The sequence below is a fragment of the Oncorhynchus clarkii genome, chromosome 2 (genome assembly GCF_045791955.1).
Source record: "Oncorhynchus clarkii lewisi isolate Uvic-CL-2024 chromosome 2, UVic_Ocla_1.0, whole genome shotgun sequence".
NCBI classification, from domain to species: Eukaryota; Metazoa; Chordata; class Actinopteri; order Salmoniformes; family Salmonidae; genus Oncorhynchus; species Oncorhynchus clarkii.
The window spans coordinates 58,950,818-58,976,519 of record NC_092148.1 but is presented as its reverse complement, the minus strand read 5'-3'; the positions used below and the strand labels follow the sequence as shown (position 1 = coordinate 58,976,519).

Below are 25,702 nucleotides of genomic sequence, written 5' to 3'. Positions count from 1 at the left end.
TGTGTTTTTCACGCTCAGCAGTTTCCCGTGTGTATCAAGAATGGTCCACCACCCAAAGGACATCCAGACAACTTGACACAACTGTGGGAAACATTGGAGTCAACATGGGCCAGCATCCCTGTGGAACGCTTTTGACACCTTGTAGAGTCCACGCCCCGACTAATTGAGCAACTCAATACTAGGAAGGTGTTGCTAATGTTTGGTATACTCAGTGTAAATGCACACATACGCACACATGCATGTACAGTATAACCACCCTGAATAAAACTTTCTTAGTCGGTATGAAATTATAGCATTCTGTAAGTGTGAATTATACATTTAAAATAACACCCTTAACTGTCTTTGTGTATCCACTTTGATTATATGGCTATAACCTCTCAGGGCACTTTATGGTCCAACCATGGATAACTGGATACTGAAGTAACCAAAAAAACGAAACAATCAAAACAACCAATCAATTGATCTTTCAAGAAAAATCCTAGCAAACTGAACCAAAAGAAGAAACATCAAGCCAATACTGTCACTTCCACATGCATTACAGAGTGCCCCTCCTCCCTGCCCCTTCAGCCCTAGAGACTGCCAGTCGGGCCCAACCAGGCTGACCATCCCTCCAGACAAACTGCCTCATCAGGCCGCTTGTCCCCCCACCCCAGCCAGCCAGTTGCCCCACCACATGCCCTGGCCCCCTGCTCTGCCCTCCATTCAGCCTCCAGAATCTAGCGCTCCCTGTCACTCATCTGGATCCAGTCCTCACATGGCCTTCACCGGAATAGACAGGGGAGGAAGAATCGGGCTGGATGCACCCTGTGTGCCAGGGAAAGGTCGACTCCCAGGACGTTGTCTGATCATCAGACAGAAGCCCTCCCAATCACTATAGTTACAGCACCCACCCACTCACTCATTAGCTGGAGTCACATGTGCTTCTCTTAGTCTTCGCTTTGAGGTGGAGTAGCGGTGTGTGAGATGCCGAATTGGCGGGGCAGGCAGGGTCTGTCTGTGTAGGTTTCTGTGTGTGTGGGTGGGTGGTGTCAGGGGTGTAGTTTATGCTTCTCTGTGTGTTTAGGCAGTGAAGATGCCAGTCAAACTACACTTGTTCTGTGTGTGGAGGGGGTACATTGTTTATGCTTGGTGGTGTGTGAATGTGTGCTTGTGTGTTGTAGGGGGCAGTTGGGGTTCGTTGGTTTACGTTCTTCTATGTGCTGGGGCGGTGAGGATGATGTCAGTCACCATACCTGTGGTGTGGTTGGGGTGATGATGATCTCTGTAGTGTGAGAACCTGATTTGCTAAAGGGTCAAATAGAAGTCTGAGACAATACTGTGTGTTGGTCTGTGTTTGAAACGTTTACAATTTAGATGTCCATTTTCCCTGTGTGAATGTGTCATTTCTCCCTTTATTTCGCTAATGTTTACAGTTACAGAAAATCAACATGACATATTATATGTAGTTATTTTTGTCCACCAGGTTTTTGCTGTGATGGGGACACTGATCAGAATGAGTCATTTCTTTGTAGAGGCCTTGAGTGTGTTCATGTGAGAGTGCGTGTGTGATGCATCTTGGCCTAAGAGACTGTCTGTGCCCCATATGCTTTCTGCTGAAATAGGTAATGTCCTCTCTGGTTGTGTTGACTTATTGTAATGGAGGTGCTCAAGACCCATCAACCCAAACATTTTAGTGCTATTCCGGGGTTACAACTGAGCTATTCCGGGGTTACAACTGAGCTATTCCGGGGTTACAATTTATTTATTCACATTTAAGATTTGTTTTTCCAAATCGGTCAGAACTCACAGTACTCTTCAGAATGCCTCTAATGTATAAAGAATAACAGAATGGTGGTTCTGTGAGGGGGAAAAAAAGACTGAACAAATGGGTGAATATTTTATTTTTTTCCATTTGTGCTAGATTAAAATGTAGAGAATAGTATTTTTGCAGGGTTATCTGCTTCATACCCGTGAGGGCACTACAAAAACCATTTGTACCACCAAGCAGACAACCACCAAGCTTCTCAGACACAGGGGAGACAGACTACTAGTCAGTTATGATATAAACTATATAACTTAACGTCTCCTGCTAACTGTAGCCCTGCTCAACGCTCTAAAGGCCATACCTTCATTTCTTGCTTTATTTAGTTAATGTCTTTTGATTACTTTTTTTTCCAAGGATGTGAATGGATGCCTGTTTTGGAGGTATCAACTAATTGTCTCATGATTTTGATGTGCAATCTGTGGGATGAGTAATGATAAATATAATAATAAAAGTCTAAATAAACATGTTTTTTCCATGTAATTTCCTTAACTAGATTCAGGCCTAAATGTTAAGTTTGACAAATCTACTCATGAAATGATGGTGTGTAAATGTTTATTATTTAGTTACTTTGTTCACCCAATTTGAAGGCATCAGCTAATATTGACAAATCAGATTGTAAGAAGAAATCTTTAGACATAAGAGCAACTACACCATGGCAATATGAGGGATTTTTATTAAAAAAATACTTAATTGTCAATGAGAAGCGGCCAATTACAGTTTGAATACAGTATGTACACATCAACAGGGCACACAATTTAACAGAAACAAAACACAGAACGTTGCATTAGGTTTGTTGCAAATATATCATTTCAAGCCACCATTCCATTGTAATAACATCTAAATTAGCAGCAGTTCATTCTGAGGAACTGGACAGGCAAAAATTACACAATTTGCCCTTGGCACTCAGTCAGTTACTCTATAAAATACCAAACTCCTGACACCCTGTGGCAGACAAAGGTATTGTTTTAAACTTCATTCATTGATTCAGTGCTCTGATAAGGTCATAGCTACAGTACCTTCAGCTACAGAACCTTCCCAGGATTCATGAGGTTCTTGGGATCAAGGGTGGCTTTGAGGCCCTGCATGACCTCGATGGCCAGGGGTCCCATCTCCTCTCGGAGCAACGCTCGTTTCCCCAGGCCCACCCCGTGCTCCCCCGTACATGTCCCGTCCAGGGCCAGTGCTCTCCTACAGCATGAGAGAAACAGAGAACTATAAATACAGGGATAAGAGAGAAGGAGTTCAATGGTCAGGAACAAGGGGCCGATATAAAAGGAAAAAGGATAGGATAGAGAGACATACAGTACCTGGCCAGTCGCTCAGTGAACTCATGAACTCTAATGACCTCATCCTGGTCATTGGGGTCCATGACCATTATACAATGGAAATTTCCATCTCCAACATGACCCGCGATCGGACCTCAGGAGAGAAAGAATCCTCAATACACTACTGGTCACACACAAACATGTACAGTAACAAACACTGTATCCTCTGAGTGATGTCCCACCAGGGAGTCTGTGTTGATTGTTAGCTAGCCGTTACCTGTGAGTCCGTTTAGCATCAGGTCCTCCTTGGTTTCCACAATGATCTGAGGGAGACGAGAGAGAGGGACGCACACATCTGTGGAGTAGGCCTGCAGGACCAAAATGGAGTCGGCACATTTCTGTTACAACATTACAAACAATAATGCCGAAGTGATTACATTATTTATCAATAATTATTAGAGTCAGAGCCTTACCTTGCAGCCCGGTCTGAGTGCCAGGGCAGCGTACCAGGCATCGTGTCGTGCCTTCCACAGGCGCCCGCGGGTCTCTGCATCCCGTGCCCAGCTAAAGTCTGACCCACCGTTAGCCTGCGTGATCTCCTCTGGACAGTTTCCAATCAACAAATAAAGAAGAAATCTCACTCAAGTCAAATTTACAGCAAACTATCGCAAGTAACGTTAACTTAACGTACAATTACATCACACATTCAGTATAACACCGTACAGCAACAAAACACCTGTGACGGTAACCTGCTCCTCCAGACTCTTCTCAGTGCCGTGGAACTCCAGGAAGAGCGTGGGGGCCACGGGGTAGGACAGCGAGTTAAAGCTGTTACAGGCGTCAATCATCACATCATCAAGGAACTCTGGAAAGGACAGACGTGGTTGGATTAGAACAAGGCTCCAGCTCCACTGAGAAGATTGTGGTAAAAAACACTTGGTCAGTGTTTTAAATAGCATCAGGTCCTCCAATTAGTGTCTAAAGCCCTTGGTTGCTCTGAGTAAGAATGCATTGCAGTCTCTTGCTCAGTGTCAGTTTAAGATGGACAGGCACCTTACAGTAAGAAAACAATGAACGCAGAGGTAAGTTCTGTGTTAAAAACTAGTAAATGGCCACCTTGTCTACTCACCGATGCGTGCGATGGGCACTCCAGTCTGGAGGACCTGCACAGTGCTGTCCACTGCTGCCTGGACAGAGGGGAAGGTGCACACAGCAGACACCATGGCTTCTGGCACCCCGTAGAGACGCAGGGTGGTCTTCGTGATCACTCCCAGAGTGCCCTCTGAACCCACAAACAGGTTGGTCAGGTTGTACCCCGCTGACGTCTTCCTAACGGAGACGAGAGAAGGTCAAAGGTCATACATGTCTTCATTACTGGTGAAATTACAGAAAGAGAGAGAACACCACATAGGTTGTTAATAGCTAAACACTAAAACCTGTTTTAACTGTCACTTTCTGTTTCAGGCCTGGCAGTGTAACCAATGATGTATATAACCATGAATATATCCATGTCTGGGAGTGTTACCGGGGCCGGCGCCCCCTGCCTGCTGTGTGGATGATGGATCCATCTGCCAGCACCACCTCTAGGTTGAGTACGTTCTCCCGCATGGTGCCGTAGCGCACCGCATTGGTGCCTGATGCACTGGTGGCAGCCATGCCACACAGAGACGCGTCTGCACCAGGGTCTGTGTGTGCCGACAGACAGTAGAACACCTCAGTGATTTCATACCCAACACTTCACAAATATTCTTCCCAACTTCGGGCACAAAATGTCAGCTAGAATGACGATCATGCAATACCATTGTACATGAAAGTAGTTGGTGTGATTACTTATATCAGGGGTTCCCAACATTTTCCACCCATGGACCCCTATTTCACGATAGAAAAATGTTCTCCTTCATTTCACAATGATTAACTAAACTCAGGCGTGTGTATAGTGACAGGCCTATTGGGCCTACCCGTTGGAGCAGTGACATCATTGCAGGTCACGTGACTCACCGACAGGAAACCACAGGCCCGTGTCTCTCAGGTAGGAGTTGAGGCCTTTGCGTGTCACACCTGGCTCCACGCTCACATCAAAGTCCTCCTGATGGAGGTCCAACACCCTGTCCATGTTCCTCAGACTAAAACACACCCCGCCCTTACACACACACACACACACGGAATACTTCCTATAGACCCTCAATGAAACATTGTGAATACAAGGACCCATGTTATCAGAGGTCAGGGATGCACTGTACAGACGTCTGCCTGCGCTATTTGGTACTGACAACACATTGACGCCTTTTTCAAGACCTCTTACACAGCACCCTTCATTTAGACACCTTTAGGAGATGATGACACTGCATCCTGTCTTACTCTGTCACACACATTCCGACTAACATTGTGCGAGAGAAACAAAAAACGTCAACATGAATTATTATGGCTTTTACACAAAACAACTTTCTCTCTCACTCTAGTAATCTTTCTCTCTAGGGTCATTCCATTGGATACACATAATATTCAACAAATTATAGTACCCAACATCCGATTTGGTCTAAACTTTTCCTACCATTGAGTGAGACACAAGGAACATCCATCCAGGCTAATCCCACCCCATCAATCAGTACGCTCACAGCCTGGTTCCTCTCTAGGTTTCTTCCTAGGTTCTGTCCTTTCAGGGAGTTTTCCTAGCCACCGTGCTTCTACACCTGTATTGCTTGCTGTTTGGGGTTTTAGGCTGGGTTTCTGTACAGCACTTTGAGATATCAGCTGGTGTACGAAGTGCTTTATAAATAAATGTGATTGATTGAGTTCTCTATGTTTGACAAGTAGTATGGAGCTGTGGCTTAGAGTATTGCTTATTCACCAATTTGTAAAGGATATCCCTGTGAATCTGGTGATGGTTGTTTACCCCTGTTCAGAGAAATTAGCCATTGACGTCGCTTGCATTTTTTGCCATAAATGTGAGAAAGTACCATGTTTTGTCCACTAGATATCGCTGTTCCTGCTATTGCCACCACACCCTTTTATCCATGTTGCTGGTCTCTTGTGTTTATTACATGAATCACAACATTTTCTTTTGAAATTGGGTAGAAAACCAATAGCTTTTGCTGATGATGAAAATGTATTGTGTGGTCAAGCCAGTCCTCCATGAAAGGAATTCAGTTTGTCCTTCTCTTAGCAACCTAATGCTTCAACCCAGCTCTCCTTGAATAGTCCAACAAACGGCAGCTCTCTGAGAACTATCCGTATGGTGCAATTCTCATATGAAGACTTTTCTTTCAAGCCCGAAACTTTGATGGAGAAATGGGCTAGTGACTAAAATGTTATGACAACCCTTAGATAATAATTCAAATATAATCCATTGCATGGCAGTCATATGTTTTTCAATCAAATTCTTAGAAAACATCTCTATTATGTAGTGGGATTAGTGACATTTACCATTAAACCCAACCCAATACAATTACCATTGCAAAACACTATATATATATATATATATATATATATATATATATATATATATATATATATATATATATATATATATATATATATATATACCGTGTGTATTTGGGACTTTTACCATTGAAGTGCTGTAACCTAATGGTTTGTTTGTTCACCAGGAATGGTCTAACTAATCCAGACCTTTTTGAAGGGAATAAACCACACATAGAGGGTCTGTTTCATGGACAGAAATTAAGCCTAAGAGAATGAAAAACAGAATTGCTTTCATGGAGGACAGGCTCGAATTGTGAGGATGACCATAAAATCTATTTTCATCATGAGCAAAAGCCATTGGTTTTCTACCCAAAGTTGTAAAAAGAATGTTGTGATCCATTTAATAAACACAAGAGACCAGCAACATGGATAAAAGGGTGTGGTGGCAGTAGCAGGAACAGCGGTATCTAGTGGACAAAATGTGGTACTTTCACACTTATTTATTGTAAATAATGCAAGTGACTTCAATTTCTCTGAACAGAGGGAAAAAAACATCACCAGATTCACAGGGAATACATTACAAAGGATGCAGAAGAAGCAATACTCCATACTACTTTTCAAACACTGATAAACGATACTGTACACTGGTTGTTGGGTTTGGATTGGCATGGGGTGTGTAGGCTCCATGGGTGGCTTTTTATAATTTGTTGGATTCCTTATGTCTTACTCATTGTTAGGAAGAATTAAGTTCCAAATTGGATGTTGGGTACTATATTTATTGAAGATTATCTGAATCCTATCAATTAAAATGGCTAATTTGTCTACAATCAATTATCTTAATCAAATTATATATAAATTCACAGAGAGATTAATCAAACTTTCCAGGCTGGTATTTATCTTTCTCCTTGACACAGACTGATTCGCTCTCACCTTAAGTGCACCCACTCCTCCCTCGAGGCCTGTGCCTGTGCCAAATGGGATGATGGGAAGGTGGTGGTGGTGGCAGATCTTGGCGAGGGCACTGACCTCCTCCACACTCCGCGGCCACACCACTACGTCTGGGGGGCGACATCTGGGAGAGAACAATCACTTAGACTTATTGGATACTCCTAGAACCACCAAGGCACACCCCGAATCCCTGTAGCTATCCATCACCAGAAACACATCAGGGTTGGGTCAATTTAAAATGAAGGCAGTCAATTCAGGAATTTATGTGAATTTAATAATCAGATTTCATAATTTTTTTATTTTTAATAGCTTCTACTTTTCAGTTTATTGAGAAGACATTGAAAAGAAATGCAATTTTTTCAATTATTTAATTGAAATTTAAGTTCACTTCCTGAATTGACTGGCTTCAATTCAAATTGACCCCAACCCTGAAACACATACACAAATCGAGTGTGTGCGTATGTGTGCCTGCATGTTGGAGACAGGACACACCTGCTCTGTGCCAGACGGCTGAGCTCACCTGTGTACAGACTCGTCTCTGCCATGTTGCTCCCTGACTGCTGCACCCAGGGACACTCCATCTTCACCACACACCGAGCGGAATGCAGGGATCACCCGCTCCCACCCACCATTCTAACACAGGGACACACACAATAAGAACAGTTTAGCCATACCTGAACAAGGGAACTATACAAGAACCACATAGGCTTGTTGGACTTGTGACTGAATTAATCAACTGTATACTTCTATAGACAAGAAAGGCAGGAAGGTGAATAAAAATAAAAGAAATGCACAGAAATAAATATCATTATAAGCCTTAAAAAGACATGTATACATGCTTGTAACAAGTAATAAAGCATTACTGTTCACAAGTTCTGAAAATTACAACTACAAAAAAAAAAAAACGACAAAAGATAAGGATTGACAAGGAGAGACCCTTGTTTTCAGCACCTTCTTAAGAAAGTACCCACTAAGCATTTGACGTCATGCAACGTCTTTTTTGGGTCAATCATAGACATCTACGTTTCACAAGTTTGGACGGCACAGTACAGTAAAGAAGATTGGAGTATAGTACAGAACAATTTAGTAGAGCACTGCTGGCTTGCCTCTGAAGCTAAGCAGGGTCGGTCCTGGTCTGTCCATGGATGGGAGACCAGACGCTGCTAGAAGTGGTGTTGGAAGGCCAGTAGGAGGCACTCTTTCCTCTGGTCCCCAAAAAATTAACCCAATGATTGGGATCATTGCCCTTTGTAGGGTGCAGTCTTTCGGATGGGATGTTAAACAGGTGTACTGACTCTTGTCGTGTCTATGGCTATGCCGGATTAAGTGATATGACATGCTATTCTATAAAATTATTTCTCTGTAATTAATATTACCTGATTGAGCTAATAATGTAAATGTAATTAACTAGAGAGTCGGGCGCCACAAAATAATATTTATAGAACTGTTATCTTCCGAATAAACTCTTAAAGACCTAGTAATATTTTACATCAATAGCAGTCAATATTAATCGTCATCTTAATTCAGTCTCATCTGAAAGTTGTAAATTCTTGGTTATCTGCACGAACCCTGGCTAACAAGTAGAATCAGCAATACAAAATTGGGTTTAATTATTTATTTACTAAATACCTAACTAATCACACAGAATTACACACATTTAAATCATAACTTGATTACAAATTACGTCATAAAGGAAAACGTCCCTAGCGGGCGGAACAGATATGACAGCTGGTTACACAAAAGGGGCTGGGTTTGAGTGAAAGAGTGGAAAGACTGAGGAACAAAGGGCAAAGCTGTGCTATCGTAAATACAGTATCTTATGCATTCTAAATGACCTCCCATTTGGAAAAGGAAAATGCAATAAATATTTACTCTGAGCTGCGCTTCGGTAGGTTGGTGGTAGATGGAAGGCTGTGTTGCCCAACCGAGTCCTTTGAAGAATGTCTCTGCTGGTAAATTGAATACGTTGTAGTAACGTCATTGTGTGGTAGACGGGATACTCTGTCTGTTCCTTCCTAACCCTCATTTGCAGCAGCTGTTGCTAACTCAACGGCTAGGAGGTATCACTTCTGTAGTGAATAAGAGTTCAAAGTTCATACCATTCGCAACCAAAGCTCACGCTGATGTTGGCTTCGTTCTGTAGTTATTATCTGAACCATTCTGACATTGGACCGTCGCTCTCACATCCTCGGAACAGGAGGTAATATTGTCATCAAGGGCTTATATAGGAAGGGAGAGGAGGGTGTGTTTGAAAAGTTTTATAGCCCATGTCCCTTCACAGGGGTGGGCCACTGATTGAGCAGAGCCCTATCTTATGAAAACCCAAATCTCACATTTTAGAAGCTAAAATCACATTTCCGATAACTCTGAGGTGTAGACTTTCCACTGTAGAGTTTATGTCATTTTATCATTGATGAGAATGTCTCAGATGACAACTGAACTGACATCATATTCATTAAGTACCACCGCATATGTTCAATTGGTCAGATTACCAGAATATAGTTAATTTCACCCCACCTTCTGATGTTCCCAGAATCTCTATGTTAACCAAGGGTTTTGCAAATGTAACATCAGTAGGGTAGAGAGAGGAAAAAGGGGGGAAGAGGTATTTATGACTGTCATAAACCTAACCCCAGGCCAACGTCATGACACTCTATGGTTATTATAGATAGCATGGCACTTATTGTAAGGGTGTTAACCCTGGTGTCCTGGCTAAATTCCCAATCTGGCCCTCATGGCCACCTAATCAACCCTAGCTTCTAATTGGCTCATTAATCCCCCTACACTCTCCTGTAACTATTCCCCAGGTCATTACTGTAAATGAGAATGTGTCCTCAGTGAACTTTAAAAAAAAGTAAAGCAAAGGTTAAATAAATACACAGCTGATTCAAATCACCAACTCATCCTCAAGCTATGATTGTTTGAATCAGCTGTGTAGTGCTAGGGTAAAAACCATAACATGCACCCAATTGGGGCCCCAGGACAGAGTTACGGAAACCTATTGTACCCTACTAAACTGTACTCTACTAAATGCCTCTCTACTGTGTCGTATTCTACCGAATAAAACTCTACTGTCCTGTGCAGCTTAAGGCTAAGTTCATCGATAGATATCTGAGCTGTTTCCCAAAACCATCGTTATTAACGATGCACTTATAAACACTTATATTCTAACGCCTGCCTCAGACCACTCCTAGAACAGTTAAGTGCGTTGTTAGATGCCTTTTTCCCCTTTCGTGTCACTTCACACACAGAAGAGGTTTATCGGTCTCTGTGACTGCGGGTAACTTCACAACGAAGTTGACTACAAATACAATGTCTTTGAAATTGTTGCAAACAAGCAAAGGATGAAAAGATGCTTCAAATGAAAACTGAGATGACTGCATTAGATAAATAGCCTACCTTCTGTACAGTATAAGCTACATAGGCCTATATACGGTATTCAATTATATTGAAATAGATTTCATGTTCATTCAATTTAGTTTTATTTGTCTCCTGTAACATATTTCATGATGTGTAGCCTAACATGAGCTCAATGTTCCAAATCTGTGATTTAGTGCATTTTTATTGGAAAATAATTAGAATAAGCCACCTCAATATATGAGTGTTTATCTCTCTAGGAGCTGATTCGTCATCAGTATTGTGAAATAATTAAAATGTTAAGGTAAAATTTTAATGGAAAAGGGTGATCCGAGAGAAGCTCCACATTTCTTTCGACTCCATCAGTAGACACATGCTTCAACAAAACACTTACCGACCGTTCTATCTGTGTGGTGTTTTGGGAAACGCATGTTACATCTTCGTTAATTGTAGGAAAGATGCTTTGTTAAAACACCGCCATGGGGAAACCGGGGCCTGTACTGTACTCTGTGTTCTACTATACTAAACTGTGCCGTACTGTATGATTCGTTCAGATTTAGATCTGGCTCGCACCGACCAAACGTGTACTTGTTTGGGGGCGCAACTAATGAGACTAATACCCATCATGCTTTGCAATACTTTTTTTTTTTTTTACATTTAGGTCAGTCAGCAGACACTCTTATCCAGAGTGACTAAGTGCATTCAACTAATTTGTTTTTACATTTAGGTCAATCAGCAGACACTCTTATCCAGAGTGACTTAGTCAGTGCATTCAACTAAGATAGATAAACAACAACGTATCAGTCACAGCAAAAAATAAAAAATATGTAACCGTTACTCTATAATGCTATTGTAGTTGAAGTGGTCTGCAGTCTGCTCCTCTTTCCTATGAAGATATATCGCAAATATTATTGCGATATAATGCTTACTTAATTAAAAATGTATAGCAGTTGCATTTTGGCCATAGATGCAATGCCTGAAAAATAAGTATTTTCCACGTCCGTAAAATATATATTTGTACCTTTCATTCAACACCTATAATGCACTGATTTCAATGTCCGGAGAAGACGTCTTTAAACATCCGGAAAAAACATGTGACGTCTGTATAAGACGTCTTTTCATTTTCGTAAAATATGTATTTTTGACGTCCAGCACCTGAAATGCATGTGATGGCCACGTCTGAAAAATACATATTTTCAACGTAATTTTGCTTACTTGGTAGCCTAGATGGCTAGGCTATACTAGCCCTGGAAAACTAGGTCGAATTATGCCTTCCCCCTACAGTTCTCCGCCATTTGCTTCGCCCACAAATGCCACACGTGAACTACAATCCCGACGTTGTATTGTAACGTTTATAAATGTAAATAATCATCACTTGCTATATGGCTTTCGAAAAATATCGTATATTTCATCAGTGAGAAATAGTATTTCAAATAAAACTCAACTCCACTCAGCTATGGGTGCCTCCATCTGACTAAACTACACTTCAGCTTAATATGCCACGTTCAAAACAACTGGGAGCTCGGAAGTTGGATGAAATCAAAACAACTGGGAACACGGAAAAAACTATATCCGAATGGGAAAAATCGATTTGAAGGGTTATCAAACTCGGAATTCCAACTCAGGAACCCGGGCCTCTCTAGAGTTCCAACTTGACGATCACCGACTTCATGATTTGCACTGAGTTCCCAGTTGCTGTGAACGCGGCATTACACACAGGTGTTCGGAACATGCTAGATAGCCTCTTGTCTTCAGTAAACAAGTGCTGTAACATAGAGAAATGGCCACACTAACCTTAACAATGTGTGTATCAATGTAACCTTTAGTTTAACAAAAAGACAAACAAAACATTTCTCGCTGATATGAAAGATAAGGTTCTTGTGTTTCCAAAACAGTAGCGCAAGAGATGCATGTTAATGTTCAGACCGAGCGTCGAGATCTTAACAAAACTCCCACTACAGAAGACGCCTTCGTCCAATTATGTGTAATGTAATGCAATAGAACGGAGTCATGATCAAGGGCTAAGGCTCTACTACTACTAGCCTACAGAATAAATGCAGTCGTGCATTTCGGTTATCTATCCACCCAGAACAAGAATATATCATGCAGCTCATTAATCTTTTAAACATTAACTACCGGTATGATCAAAATATCAGAACAAACTGACACATTACCAAGTTAACTGAATGCTCACTTTTAAAGTGTGTTCTTTCTTGATAGTGCGACACTGCACGAAATTAGACGTTGACAGGTGAGCGTACAAGCGTCGCGTTGGTCCCAAGGCGAAGGTCATATTCACAGATCAGAATGTCGGCCCGTGAAATATTTTTTATAATAAACTACTGTATACTAAATGCACTTAGCTGTCGCCTGCTATTTCATAATGGACAAAGTATTCTTCCGGATCAGAAGTTTACAGTAGTGACGTCGAAACTTCTTCTTCGTTTGGTTTTCCGGTAGACCAGATGCTGTGTTGTATTGCTGCCATTCGCAGGTCAGAGTACGGATTGCACATTTTTTGACCAAAAAAAAGGGAAAAGGGGAATGGGAAAAACTTGAATTGCACCACCATCTAACCCTGCACCTATACACTATCCCACCACCCCATCCCACAACTTTGGCCCTAAACGAGCCTACAGGCTGTCGGCCTGGGAGGATGGAACCCCTTCTCTCAAAACATCCTGTAGATCTTCTAAACTAAAAATATTTCACACCCAAATATTTATCTGCTGCTGCAACTACCACATCTATCTTCTGTGATTTCTGCTCCATCAGTGCAGTGCAGTTGATCACCATGGCTGTAAATGCAAGAAATCCAACCTTACTAAAACTCATCCTCGCTGGCTCTCTCTCTTCAAGCCTACTCATGGGGGCATCCCAGTCGACTCACTCATCCTTGGGCTATGTTCTACTCTCTTCACTGCCTCATAGGAAACTTTCTGCCCCACTTGAACTCTGGCAATCTCAACCTGTCTCTCTCTCACAGGGCACTTCTGATCCCCAGCTGCATGGGCACCCCCACAGTTGACTACAGTGCTTTCTCTATCCCAACAGCACACTCCCTCTGACTATATCTTCCTGCACATTTCTCACATCGTGGGATCTCCCTTCTACACACTGCTGCAACATGTCTGAATCCTTGGCACCGAAGCGGGTTCAGAACATAGGCCCTCACAGAATAGCAAAGCTAAACATGACAGACAGGGTATTCTCAGTCTCGCCATTGCCACCGAGTCTACGTCTTACCAAACGGCAGGTGTCACAAACACTAGGAATATACCTTTTAATTTGATCCACCTCTACACTCAACGTTATCCCACTGATCACCCTTTTTAGTGGCTCCAGACAGCAAAGCCCACCACAGGTTGAGTCCCGAGCCACGTGACTCCAAGTGCCCACTTCCTCTAGGAGGCAGATACACAAATCTAAACAATTCCACTTCTCAAAACTTCCACAAATGTAACCAGTTTGTCCTTTACCCAGCTTGACTCAATGTATGGGTCAGCCAAAAAACAGGAATCCACTCTTTCCAAAATTCGCACTCCTACCTGTCCAAAATCATCTCTGGTACGATTCTCAGGGCAAATGTTGGAAGACTCTACCACACCTGTCACCACAGGTAGGCCCAATACATCCTGGACTGGTTCAACTTCAGAGCGCTCACCACTGCTGACTGACTCCATTTCGCGGATCATCAAGGTTCTCAAGAGAGCTTGATGACCTATAAGTAAGATTACTTGGTGTGTAATTAGGAGACATGGGTATGTAGACCTTGAACGAAGGTGCATGCTCAGGAGACGAGTCTCTGATCTTAACAGCGAAGTCTTACGCTTTCGCGTCATCGCACTTCTGACGTCGACCTCACGCGAGGTACCTGCCTACACATTAGTCTCAACTAGCCAGACCTTGGGCAACGGCTTGTAGGCCCAGTGCAGTCAAAAACATTTCCCTGTGTTATATATATATTTCCACACTGAGGTTGGAATAATATTATAACTAATTATGATAATGCAATTTTGTTGTAAGAACTGTTTGAAAAGACCTGAAATTTCTGCCTGTTTTGGTGGGATAGATTTTGGCCAGGTGCAAAAGTAGTTAATAGATCAATTCGAGAGTTCCAAAGATAGTTTTCAGTTGTCCCCTCCCACTCAGACCATTCCCAGACAGTCCTAGCTAAATTCTTGCTTGAGAAATTGCTCTTTGCTAAGAAGCTATTTTTGTTTCTTTTTGACCATTTTAATTGAAAGCAATCACAGTAAGATACTCAGAAATTATTTTATATTGGAGATAAAAAACAGCTGTTTTGGACCTTTTTTAACTGTAACATTTAAGGATTGCGGATGTAATCCGTCTGGCTCGAGACGCCACCTACATATTGAGCAGCAATATCAAGCAAAACCAATCAGGTTACTAGTGTTTCAAATTTTAACATTAAATAGGGGTTTTTGGCTTGAATAACATATTTGGAATCATTTGTATAATCTACTATCCATTCGACTGTAAACAAGTTTTGTAAGACAGCTATCAATTTGTTACTGTGAGCCTTTTAACTAAGCCAAGCTTTTTTATTTTTTTATCAATTTGGCCAAAGTCACAAAGTGACACATTGAATGGTGACGCATTTATAAAATGCAAATGTCATAGGAAAGAAGCCTCTAGTGATAGCATCGTTCCACTAGATGGGAGCATGGTACCACAAGTCTCCTCAAGGCTATTCCTCATCCAGTAGGCTATAATCAGACGCACGGTACAGTACTGTTATTTTTTTCATTTGTTTATGTAGCTAGCCATTCTATTTAGAAAGATCTGTTTTTTTTTGCTCTAGTGACATGTCCGTAGGTCATATGAGACAGCAGAAAATTGGAATGAGATATCTCCTTTTTTCCCAAGATGAAATCAATCAAAATATCTGGCTGCTCAGCTGTGCTGCTGGTAGGTTTTGTATTATAGCCCCAGTACAAAGTTTTGTCAATACACTTGATGATGGATTTTCACATTTCAGTGTGGGTCAGTGGCCTACAGTGAGATGGGCTCGGTTGGGGGCCCTTCAACCAGGATCAATAGAGAGAGAGGGTTCTTTGAGGCCGTATCTGATACCCTTCTTATTCCACTGTTTCCAGAATAGCTTTTAGCAGACAAGCTGTCAGTCTGTGTGGCACAGGTCCCAACACCCCAGACCAGAGCTCTCTGCTGCCTGGGCCAAATATGTTCAGAGACCTGATCAATGCCTCTGGGATGATTAAAATGCTCTCTCTTTCCACTTAGAACTCCAGGACTCTCCGCACTGTTTGCTTCTGCTCATCTGCTTTAGTTTGTTTACAGGACTTTCTGTCCTCCTCCTTGGGTATTTACAACAGCTTATGTTGTGTAATATGTACTTATTACAGATATTAACAAGTTGATTGCATCTGTTACAGGTGTCTGAGGATAATATTGTGTCATTTATCATAGGCTAAGGTAGCCATACTGACTAAAGAGAACGTGTTTTCATTATTTCTCTGCAAAGGCATTCTAAAGAATTACAATTTGTAAAAAGCCTTTGTAGTTATGAATCATTGCTAAAGGCTACAGCTGACCTAATGTGATGTGGTTGAAAGGCAACCCATAGAAATATGTGAGTAATGGTATTATCCCCATTGTTTCTTGCTTTCCTCCACCTACCTAATTATAGACAGTGACACGCTGGCTGTTGCATTGCATAATAGTCTTCCTCTCTCTTGACTTCAGAACAGACATTTTTTCCTGTATAGGCCCTCAGCCCTTCCTCTCGCGCACTGGGAGAGAACATCGTCCGCAGAGGACGCGAGTGAGCTGGAATGCTTTGACGTCAGTAGCAGGCCAGCGCTCAGAGCCGATCAGACAGTGAATGAATGCGCGAATACTGCAGAGAGGCGCACTCACAGCATCGACCATCCATCCCTGTTGCCTCGTCCTTTCGGAGACATCGGGGCATACACACGCCACTGGCACAGTGAACCCAACAGGACGTCGGGAAATTATTGGAAACCAATAGCTTTACGATTCTAACTCATCAAGTAGTACTGGAATAGCAAGAAGTGCCAAGCTGTTTACAGAGGCAGGTCGCTCCACAATCCTCAAGGATAACGCATTTTCCTCTCAATGGTAAGTTATTTTTGTAACCTTTTAAGGTAGCAATATTCTCACTCTTTTAGCAATTTTAGCATCATAATCTTTGGTTAGAATGTTATTGCCAGACCGCGGATGTTTACGACGTGTCTATTTTTGTGCATTTCATCAGATGCGTAGTAGATGCGTATTTTGCGAACTCAGGACTGCAGTTGCGGAGTGGAAGTTTACCAGTCGAAAGCAAGTGTTTACGCCGGGCTGTTGTACTGCTTATATTAATCTCCAAGGGGACAATGGGACAATTGTTATTTGCATTTTGATATCTATCCATATGTGCTCGCAGCTTTCACAGAAAATTACACTGACTCACGGATGATCGATCCATCCTCTCTAATATCCAGATTCCTATTCAAGTTTAGCGGAAACTTTTAATGCTTTAATGTAAGTAAACTGTTGATGTTCATGATCCCATAATGAAAGATGATGATGATTGTAGTACAGGGGATGATGAGTAAAATTATTGCTCATGTGTTCTGTGTGTGTTGTCCTTTGTTAGGGGGGTGGCAAGTCCGGTGGCATCTCACAGTGCATTGTGTGAACACTGATAACGCTGTAGCCTATTGGTCGTTACTGTAACAAGAGAGCTGGATCCTGGCCTGCACCTCTTCTTTTTATTATCTTGGCTTCTCCAGGGAAACCATGGAGCATGGGTCAACTCTGAGTCATCACAGGACCACCAACCAGAGAGGGAGAGAGAAGAAGAGGGTGGACAGGAATACAGATGGGGTGATTGAATAGCAGAGGAAAGTTAAAGTGATCCTACAGAGTTGATAATTGAGGGAACAAGCATGTGATTGTGTGTATACAGTCAGAGTGCATGTGTGTGTGAGGGCTTGTTGGCATGTGTACAAGTTACTGCTTATGACCATCTTGTCCTCAGTTAATTTTTTTAAACATTTGCGGGAGGAGACAGATTGTCCTCTGCCTGCGCTGTGACCCCTGGGTCATGGGGTGGGCCTAGGGGAGAGAGAGGGGACAGGAAAGAAGGGAGAGCAGCCAGGTCACACAGGCCCTGCAGCAGTCAGTCTCAGCACACAGCCTCTGTTAGTGCTTCGATCTGCTGCATAAGGGAACAGAGCGTGTGCTGCTCAACACATCAACTAACTATGTGTCTCGCTAGGTCTTGAGAGCCATGCTGTCCTCAACTCCGCTCGCTCATTACCACTGATAGGTGAAAGAACTGGATAGGTGTCCACCATATTGATTTGACTGTCCGTGACCAAACTTTGGGCCCTAGTCATGAGGGAAGGAAGACAAGGGAAGACCGATATAAGGGTATTTAAGACACAACCCACTCTGTACTTCCCCTCCCAATTGTATTTCTATTAATATTAAAATGCTGTTCCATACAAAGGGAGAGACAGAGGTAATGGAGGAGTTAAATATGTGATGAGTTTAAATGCTGGGAATGAGTGTAGAATTGAATCTACTTTGTTGTAATGAGTGAATTGAGAATTCAGAAGAGAGAGTGCTCTCTCAAGTCTCTGCTCCCCTATTCCCACGTGGACCTCACCATGTTGAATATTGCATGATGGGAACAAGTGAGATGAGATCATACCTAAGGAAACCCCACTCTGTTCCTCCATCACCCCTCCCTCCATTTTCCCCTTCACTATCCTGACTCCATTTCCTCCTCCCTCCCTTTTCCCCTCTCCATCCCTACCCTATCACTCTCTACTCTCCCTCTGATACGAAACCGAATGAGTCATCCCCTTGCCCCTCTCTCGTTATGCTTCTCTCACACCATAATCCTACCCAGCTGTACCCTGTGTGTGTGTGTGTGTGTGTGTGTGGCAGTGCATGGGTCCATATTCATCCTTGTCCTTGTGTTAAAGATGTACTCTCAAACTTTTATATAATTTCAGCCAGTAGTTTTGAAAGTGGTGCTCTTGAGCCAAAATGGGTCCCCTTTTTTTGTGTACTGTGTCATCAAATTGTGTACTACGTCATCCGTTTTATTTAGAAATTCCTGTGATATGTTACGAACTCAATTTGTGCAATATGTTACACATTTCTTGCGCTTAAGATCCCTGCGTGCATCTTTAAGTGTGGCCCTTCTATTGTTGTTTGTCTGAAATGTTCACTTAGGTAGAATGTGTTCTCTGCCTTTTCTGCGCAGCTAGCACCAGCAAAAATATATATTTTCAACAATTGGCTCAAGATGTGAGATCCTTTATGTTTGCAAAGAAATATGCTGAGTGTACTAGAATCATGATGCCTTGGCATTGTTTATTTGTGTATGTGTGTACGTGCACCTGCAGGCATGTGGGTGTGTGCGTGAGAGTGTATGTATGTGTTAGTTTGTCGGTGTGTGTGTCTGTGTGTTTTTATAACTGTAAAAGGAATCTCCCCAGCGGAAGCCTTTTCCCTGTGTGAACACTATCAGAAGGAAACAGTGTTGTTCCCTCCCTGCTCCCTATAGGAAACAGTGGTCTGTTTAAGAACTGTTCTGCTTTGGTAACTGACAAGAGAGGCAGTGAAAGCCACAGTGAATAGGAGGATGGCCTTATCCTTAAACTCTCTCATTCTCTGTTCTCTCCTGTTCTCTCTCTCACTCCCCCTCTCTTTTACAGTCTACCACAGCACAGCTTGTCCACTGAGTGTTGTTTAACATAACTGCTGTATCTCTCAGATGGTAACATAAAAGCTCAATCCCAAGGACAGATCCTGAGGCAAGTCACACACATTGTGTTTGTGTGGCTGTGTTCATTTGAATGCACAAGTGAGTTTGCCTTTCTGTGTACAGTGATGTGTTTGAATACCCATACTAACTTACTTAATGTGTATATACTACATACTATATGCTATTAGTTCATTTTAGTATACTGTAAACAAACGGTATCCTTTTAGTTGATAATACTAGCCCTTTGCCTGTCTACCAGAAGTTGATGCTGTTGCTGTGCAACCTCTTGCTAGCTTGTTAGCATAACAAATTACTAGCTAGACATCATACCACTTCGGGTGTGTTTGTAAAATCAATCTGGAGTGCCGGAGTGCACTCTGAGTGTTCGTAAATTCAGAGCGTTGTCAGATTGTCCGTTTGTAAATTCAGAGCGTTTTGCTCTCGGATCGTTTAGAGCCCACACCTGACGCTCTGGCCGAGGAGTAGGGTTAATCCGAGCGTTCTGACCTCACAACGGCAGTCAAACACCCAAGCTAACTGGCTAACGTTGTCTAGCTTGCTAGCTACTTCCAGCCACAACTGAGAGAACACCTCACTCTGACCATTTTACTCACCCTAGCAGAGCTGGTTAGGCTGTTTTCATGTTATCCAGAGAGTTGGTGACTAACTACAATTTAATTACGCATTTTATGCCAACTTTTACTGCCACCGGTTATATTCAACGGGTGTTGCGTTCGTAAATTCATCATACTACTCGCCAATGTCCAGTCTCTTGACAACAAGGTAGACGAAGAGATTGTAACGTTCTTTGTTTCTCGGAAGCATGGCTCACTTGGGATAGGTCATCAGAGTCGGTACAGCCACCTGGTTTCTTCACGCATCGCGCCGACAGAAACAAACATCTCTCTGGTACGAAGAAGTGCGGGGGTGTATGCCTTATGATTAACGAGACGTGGTGTGATCATAACAACATACAGGAACTCAAGTCATTTTGCTCACCTGACCTAGAATCCCTTACAATCAAATGCCGACCACATTATCTACCAAGAGAATTCTCTTCGATCATAATCACAGTAGTATATATTCCCCCCCATGAAGACACATCGACGGCCCTGAAAGAACTTCATTTGACTCTATGTAACCTGGAAACCACATATCCTGACGTTACTTTTATTGTAGCTGGGGATTTTAACAAGGCTAATCTGAAAACAAGGCTCCCTAAATTTTATCAGCATATCGAATGCGCGACCCAGTCTGGCAAAACCCTGGATCATTGTTATTATAACTTCCGCGATGCATACAAAGCCCTCCCCCAACCCTCCTTTCGTAAAATCTGACCACAACTCCATTTTGTTGCTCTCAGCCTATAGACAGAAACTAAAACAGGAAGCGCCCGTGCTCAGGTCTGTTCAACGCTGGTCAGACCAATCGGATTCCACGCTTCAAGATTGCTTTGATCACGTGGACTGGGATATGTTCCACATAGCGTCGGAAAATAACATTGATGAATACGCTGATGCGGTGAGCGAGTTAATTAACAAGTGCATCGGTGATGTTGTACCAACAGCGTCTATTAAAACATTCCCCAACTAGAAACCATGGATTGATGGCAGCATTCGCACAAAACTGAAAGCGCGAACCACTGCTTTTAATCAGGGCAAGGTGACCGGAAACATGATCGAATACAAACAGTGTAGCTATTCCCTCCTCAAGGCAATCAAAAAAGCTAATAGTCAGTATAGAGACAAAGTAGAGTCGCAATTCAACGGATCAGACACGAGAGGTATGTGGCAGGGTCTACAGTCAATCACGGACTACAAAAGGAAAACCAGCCCCGTCGCGGACCACGATGTCTTGCTCCCAGACAAACTAAACAACTTCTTTGCTCGCTGTCATGGCCGTTGCTGGAAGAAGACCAAGGTGCAGCGTGGTGAGCGTACATTTTCCTTTTTATTTCAAAATTTCGCCAACAAAACAATAAACGAAAAACCAACCGTGAAGCTTACAGTGCATTAGTGCCACAAACAAAGTTAACTACCCACAAAGACAGGTGGGAAAAATGGTTGCCTAAGTATGGTTCCCAATCAGAGACAACAAATAGACAGCTGTCCCTGATTGAGAATCATACCCGGCCAAAATAAAGAAATACAAAACATAGAAAATCCAACATAGAATGCCCACCCCACACCACACCCTGACCTAACCAAATAGAGAAATAAAACAGCTCTCTAAGGTCAGGGCGTGACACTCGCTTTGATGACAATACAGTGCCACTGACATGGCCCGCTACCAAAATCTGCGGGCTCTCCTTTACTGCAGCCATTTAAACGTGTTAACCCTCGCAAGGCTGCCGGCCGAGACGGCATCCCCAGACGCGTCCTCAGAGCATGCGCAGATCAGCTGGCTGGTGTATTTACGGTCATATTCAATCAATCCTTATCCCAGTCTGCTGTTCCCACATGCTTCAAGAGGGTCACCATTGTTCCTGTTCCCAAGAAAGCGAAGGTAACTGAGCTAAATGACTATGACTAATAAAATAAAAAATGTTGACTCTGATTTTTGTTGAGGCATACTGTACACCACTGTATAAACACAGTGGTGTACAGTAGCACACACTTCCGTCATCATGAAGTGCTTTGAGAGACTAGTCAAGGACAATATCACCTCCACCCTACCTGACACCCTAGACCCACTCCAATTTGCTTACCGCCCCGATAGGTCCACAGACGACGCAACCTCAATCGCAATCACACTGCACACTGCACAAACCCATCTGGACAAGAGGAATACCTATGTAAGAATGCTGTTCATCGACTACAGCTCAGCATTTAACACCATAGTACCCTCCAAACTCGTCATTAAGCTCGAGACCCTGTGTCTCGACCCTGCTCTGTGCAACTGGGTCCTGGACTTCCTAACGGGCCACCCGGGTGGTGAGGGTAGGAAACATCTCCTCCCCGCTGATCCTCAACACTGGGGCCACACAAGGGTGCATTCTCAACCCTCTCCTGTACTCCCTGTTCACCCATGACTGCGTGGCCATGCACGACTCCAACTCAATCATCAAGTTTGCAGACGATACTACAGTGGTAGGCTTGATTACCAACAATGACGAGACGGCCTACAGGGAGGAGGTGAGGGCCCTCGGAGTGTGGTGTCAGGAAAATAACCTCACACTCAATGTCAACAAAACAAAGGAGATTGTCGTGGACTTCAGGAAACAGCAGAGGGAGCAGCCCCCTATCCACATCGACGGGACAGTAGTGGAGAAGGTGGAAAGTTTTAAGTTCCTCGGCGTACACATCACGGACAAACTGAAATGGTCCACCCACACAGACAGCGTGGTGAAGAAGGCGCAGTAGCGCCTCTTCAACCTCAGGAGGCTGAAGAAATTCGGCTTGTCACCAAAAACACTCACAAACTTTTACAGATGCACAACCGAGAGCATCCTGTCGGGCTGTATCACCGCCTGGTACGGCAACTGCTCCGCCCACAACCGTAAGGCTCTCCAGAGGGTATTGAGGTCTGCACAACGCATCACAGGGGACAAACTACCTGCCCTCCAGGACACCTACACCCCCAGATGTCACAGGAAGGCCAACAAGATCATCAAGGACAACAACCACCCGAGCCACTGCCTGTTCACCCCACTATCATCCAGAAGGCGAGGTCAGTACAGGTGCATCAAAGCGGGGACCGAGAGACTGAAAAACAGCTTCTATCTCAAGGCCATCAGACTGTTAAACAGCCATCACTAACATTGAGTGGCTGCTGCTAACATACTGACTCATCTCTAGCCACTTTAATATTGGAAAACTTGATGTAATAAACGTATCACTAGCCACTTTAAACAATGCCACTTTATATAACGTTTACATACCCTACATTACTCATCTCATATGTACAGTGGGGCAAAAAAGTATTTAGTCAGCCACCAATTGTGCAAGTTCTCCCACTTAAAAAGATGAGAGAGGCCTGTAATTTTCATCATAGGTAGTACACTTCAACTATGACAGATACAATGAGAAAAAAAAATCCAGAAAATCACATTGTAGGATTTTTTATGAAAATTATGGTGGAAAATAAGTATTTGGTCAATAACAAAAGTTTATCTCAATACTTTGTTACTGTATATACTGTATTCTATACCATCTACTCTATCGTGCCTATGCCGTTCGGCCATCGCTCATTCATATATTTTTATGTACATACAGTGCCTTGCGAAAGTATTCGGCCCCCTTGAACTTTGCGACCTTTTGCCACATTTCAGGCAACATAAAGATATAAAACTGTATTTTTTTGTGAAGAATCAACAACAAGTGGGACACAAGTGGAACGACATTTATTGGATATTTCAAACTTTTTTAACAAATCAAAAACTGAAAAATTGGGCGTGCAAAATTATTCAGCCCCTTTACTTTCAGTGCAGCAAACTCTCTCCAGAAGTTCAGTGAGGATCTCTGAATGATCCAATGTTGACCTAAATGACTAATGATGATAAATACAATCCACCTGTGTGTAATCAAGTCTCCGTATAAATGCACCTGCACTGTGATAGTCGCAGAGGTCCGTTAAAAGCGCAGAGAGCATCATGAAGAACAAGGAACACACCAGGCAGGTCCGAGATACTGTTGTGAAGAAGTTTAAAGACGGATTTGGATACAATAGATTTCCCAAGCTTTAAACATCCCAAGGAGCACTGTGCAAGCAATAATATTGAAATGGAAGGAGTATCAGACCACTGCAAATCTACCAAGACCTGGCCGTCCCTCTAAACTTTCAGCTCATACAATGAGAAGACTGATCAGAGATGCAGCCAAGAGACCCATGATCACTCTGGATGAACTGCAGAGATCTACAGCTGAGGTGGGAGACTCTGTCCATAGGACAACAATCAGTCGTATATTGCACAAATCTGGCCTTTATGGAAGAGTGGCAAGAAGAAAGCCATTTCTTAAAGATATCCATAAAAAGTGTCGTTTAAAGTTTGCCACAAGCCACCTGGGAGACACACCAAACATGTGGAAGAAGGTGCTCTGGTCAGATGGCAACAATGCAAAACGTTATGTTTGGCGTAAAAGCAACACAGCTGAACACACCATCCCCACTGTCAAACATGGTGGTGGCAGCATCATGGTTTGGGCCTGCTTTTCTTCAGCAGGGATAGGGAAGATGGTTAAAATTGATGGGAAGATGGATGGAGCCAAATACAGGACCATTCTGGAAGAAAACCTGATGGAGTCTGCAAAAGACCTGAGACTGGGACGGAGATTTGTCTTCCAACAAGACAATGATCCAAAACGTAAAGCAAAATCTACAATGGAATGGTTCAAAAATAAACATATCCAGGTGTTAGAATGGCCAAGTCAAAGTCCAGACCTGAATCCAATCGAGAATCTGTGGAAAGAACTGAAAACTGCTGTTCACAAATGCTCTCCATCCAACCTCACTGAGCTCGAGCTGTTTTGCAAGGAGGAATGGGAAAAAATTTCAGTCTCTCGATGTGCAAAACTGATAGAGACATACCCCAAGCGACTTACAGCTGTAATCGCAGCAAAAGGTGGCGCTACAAAGTATTAACTTAAGGGGGCTGAATAATTTTGCACGCCCAATTTTTCAGTTTTTGATTTGTTAAAAAAGTTTGAAATATCCAATAAATGTCGTTCCACTTCATGATTGTGTCCCACTTGTTGTTGATTCTTCACAAAAAAATACAGTTTTATATCTTTATGTTTGAAGCCTGAAATGTGGCAAAAGGTCGCAAAGTTCAAGGGGGCCGAATACTTTCGCAAGGCACTGTATTCTTATTAATTCCTTTACACTTGTGTGTATAAGGTAGTTGTTGTGGAATTGTTAGATTACTTGTTAGATCGCTACACTCGTATTAACATCTGCTAACCATGTGTATGTGACAAATAAAATTAGATTTGAGTTGAATTATTCTGCGCTCTGGCACACTCACACGAGAGTGCTCTGAAATTAGATAGCCAGAACGAATTAACCATGTCCATTGAGAACACACAACTACTATGCCACTTAGCTAAGCGTGACATGAATAATCAAGTCAGTCAACGTTGGGTAGTTAGTTAGCATATAGTTAATATACTGGAAGGTCTGATGTATTAGTAGCCAACTAAC

At 42.7% G+C, this 25,702-nt stretch overlaps 3 protein-coding genes across 6 annotated transcripts in view; 2 read left to right on the top strand and 1 right to left on the bottom strand.

The window, feature by feature from the left end:
- Positions 1–2,268, top strand: part of LOC139370752 (zinc and ring finger 1) — a 32,051-nt gene extending 29,783 nt beyond the window's left edge. Inside the window, exon 5 of one of the 2 annotated variants that reach the window (XM_071110443.1) lies at positions 382–2,268. The gene's annotated coding sequence lies outside the window, so the exon portion shown is untranslated. The remainder of the gene's footprint in view (positions 1–381) is intronic. The other variant, XM_071110451.1, reaches the window with a different exon arrangement.
- A 189-nt stretch (positions 2,269–2,457) lies between these two features.
- LOC139370746 (lactate dehydrogenase D) lies at positions 2,458–13,217 on the bottom strand. Its single transcript, XM_071110430.1, has 11 exons — positions 12,989–13,217; positions 7,958–8,070; positions 7,420–7,561; positions 5,068–5,209; positions 4,595–4,754; positions 4,199–4,398; positions 3,806–3,934; positions 3,543–3,670; positions 3,347–3,437; positions 3,112–3,223; positions 2,458–2,992 (listed from the first exon to the last, which is right to left on the bottom strand). Exons 1-11 carry the CDS (start codon positions 13,085–13,087, stop codon positions 2,827–2,829), a joined length of 1,482 nt encoding a protein of 493 aa, XP_070966531.1. The 5' UTR covers positions 13,088–13,217; the 3' UTR covers positions 2,458–2,826.
- A 3,324-nt stretch (positions 13,218–16,541) lies between these two features.
- LOC139370729 (SNF related kinase b) overlaps positions 16,542–25,702 on the top strand; it is a 44,915-nt gene continuing 35,754 nt past the window's right edge. Inside the window, exons 1-2 of one of the 3 annotated variants that reach the window (XM_071110399.1) lie at positions 16,542–16,917; positions 17,574–17,737. The gene's annotated coding sequence lies outside the window, so the exon portion shown is untranslated. Of the gene's footprint in view, positions 16,918–17,573; positions 17,738–18,791; positions 19,664–25,702 lie in introns of those variants that run through there. The other 2 variants (XM_071110391.1, XM_071110408.1) reach the window with 2 other exon arrangements.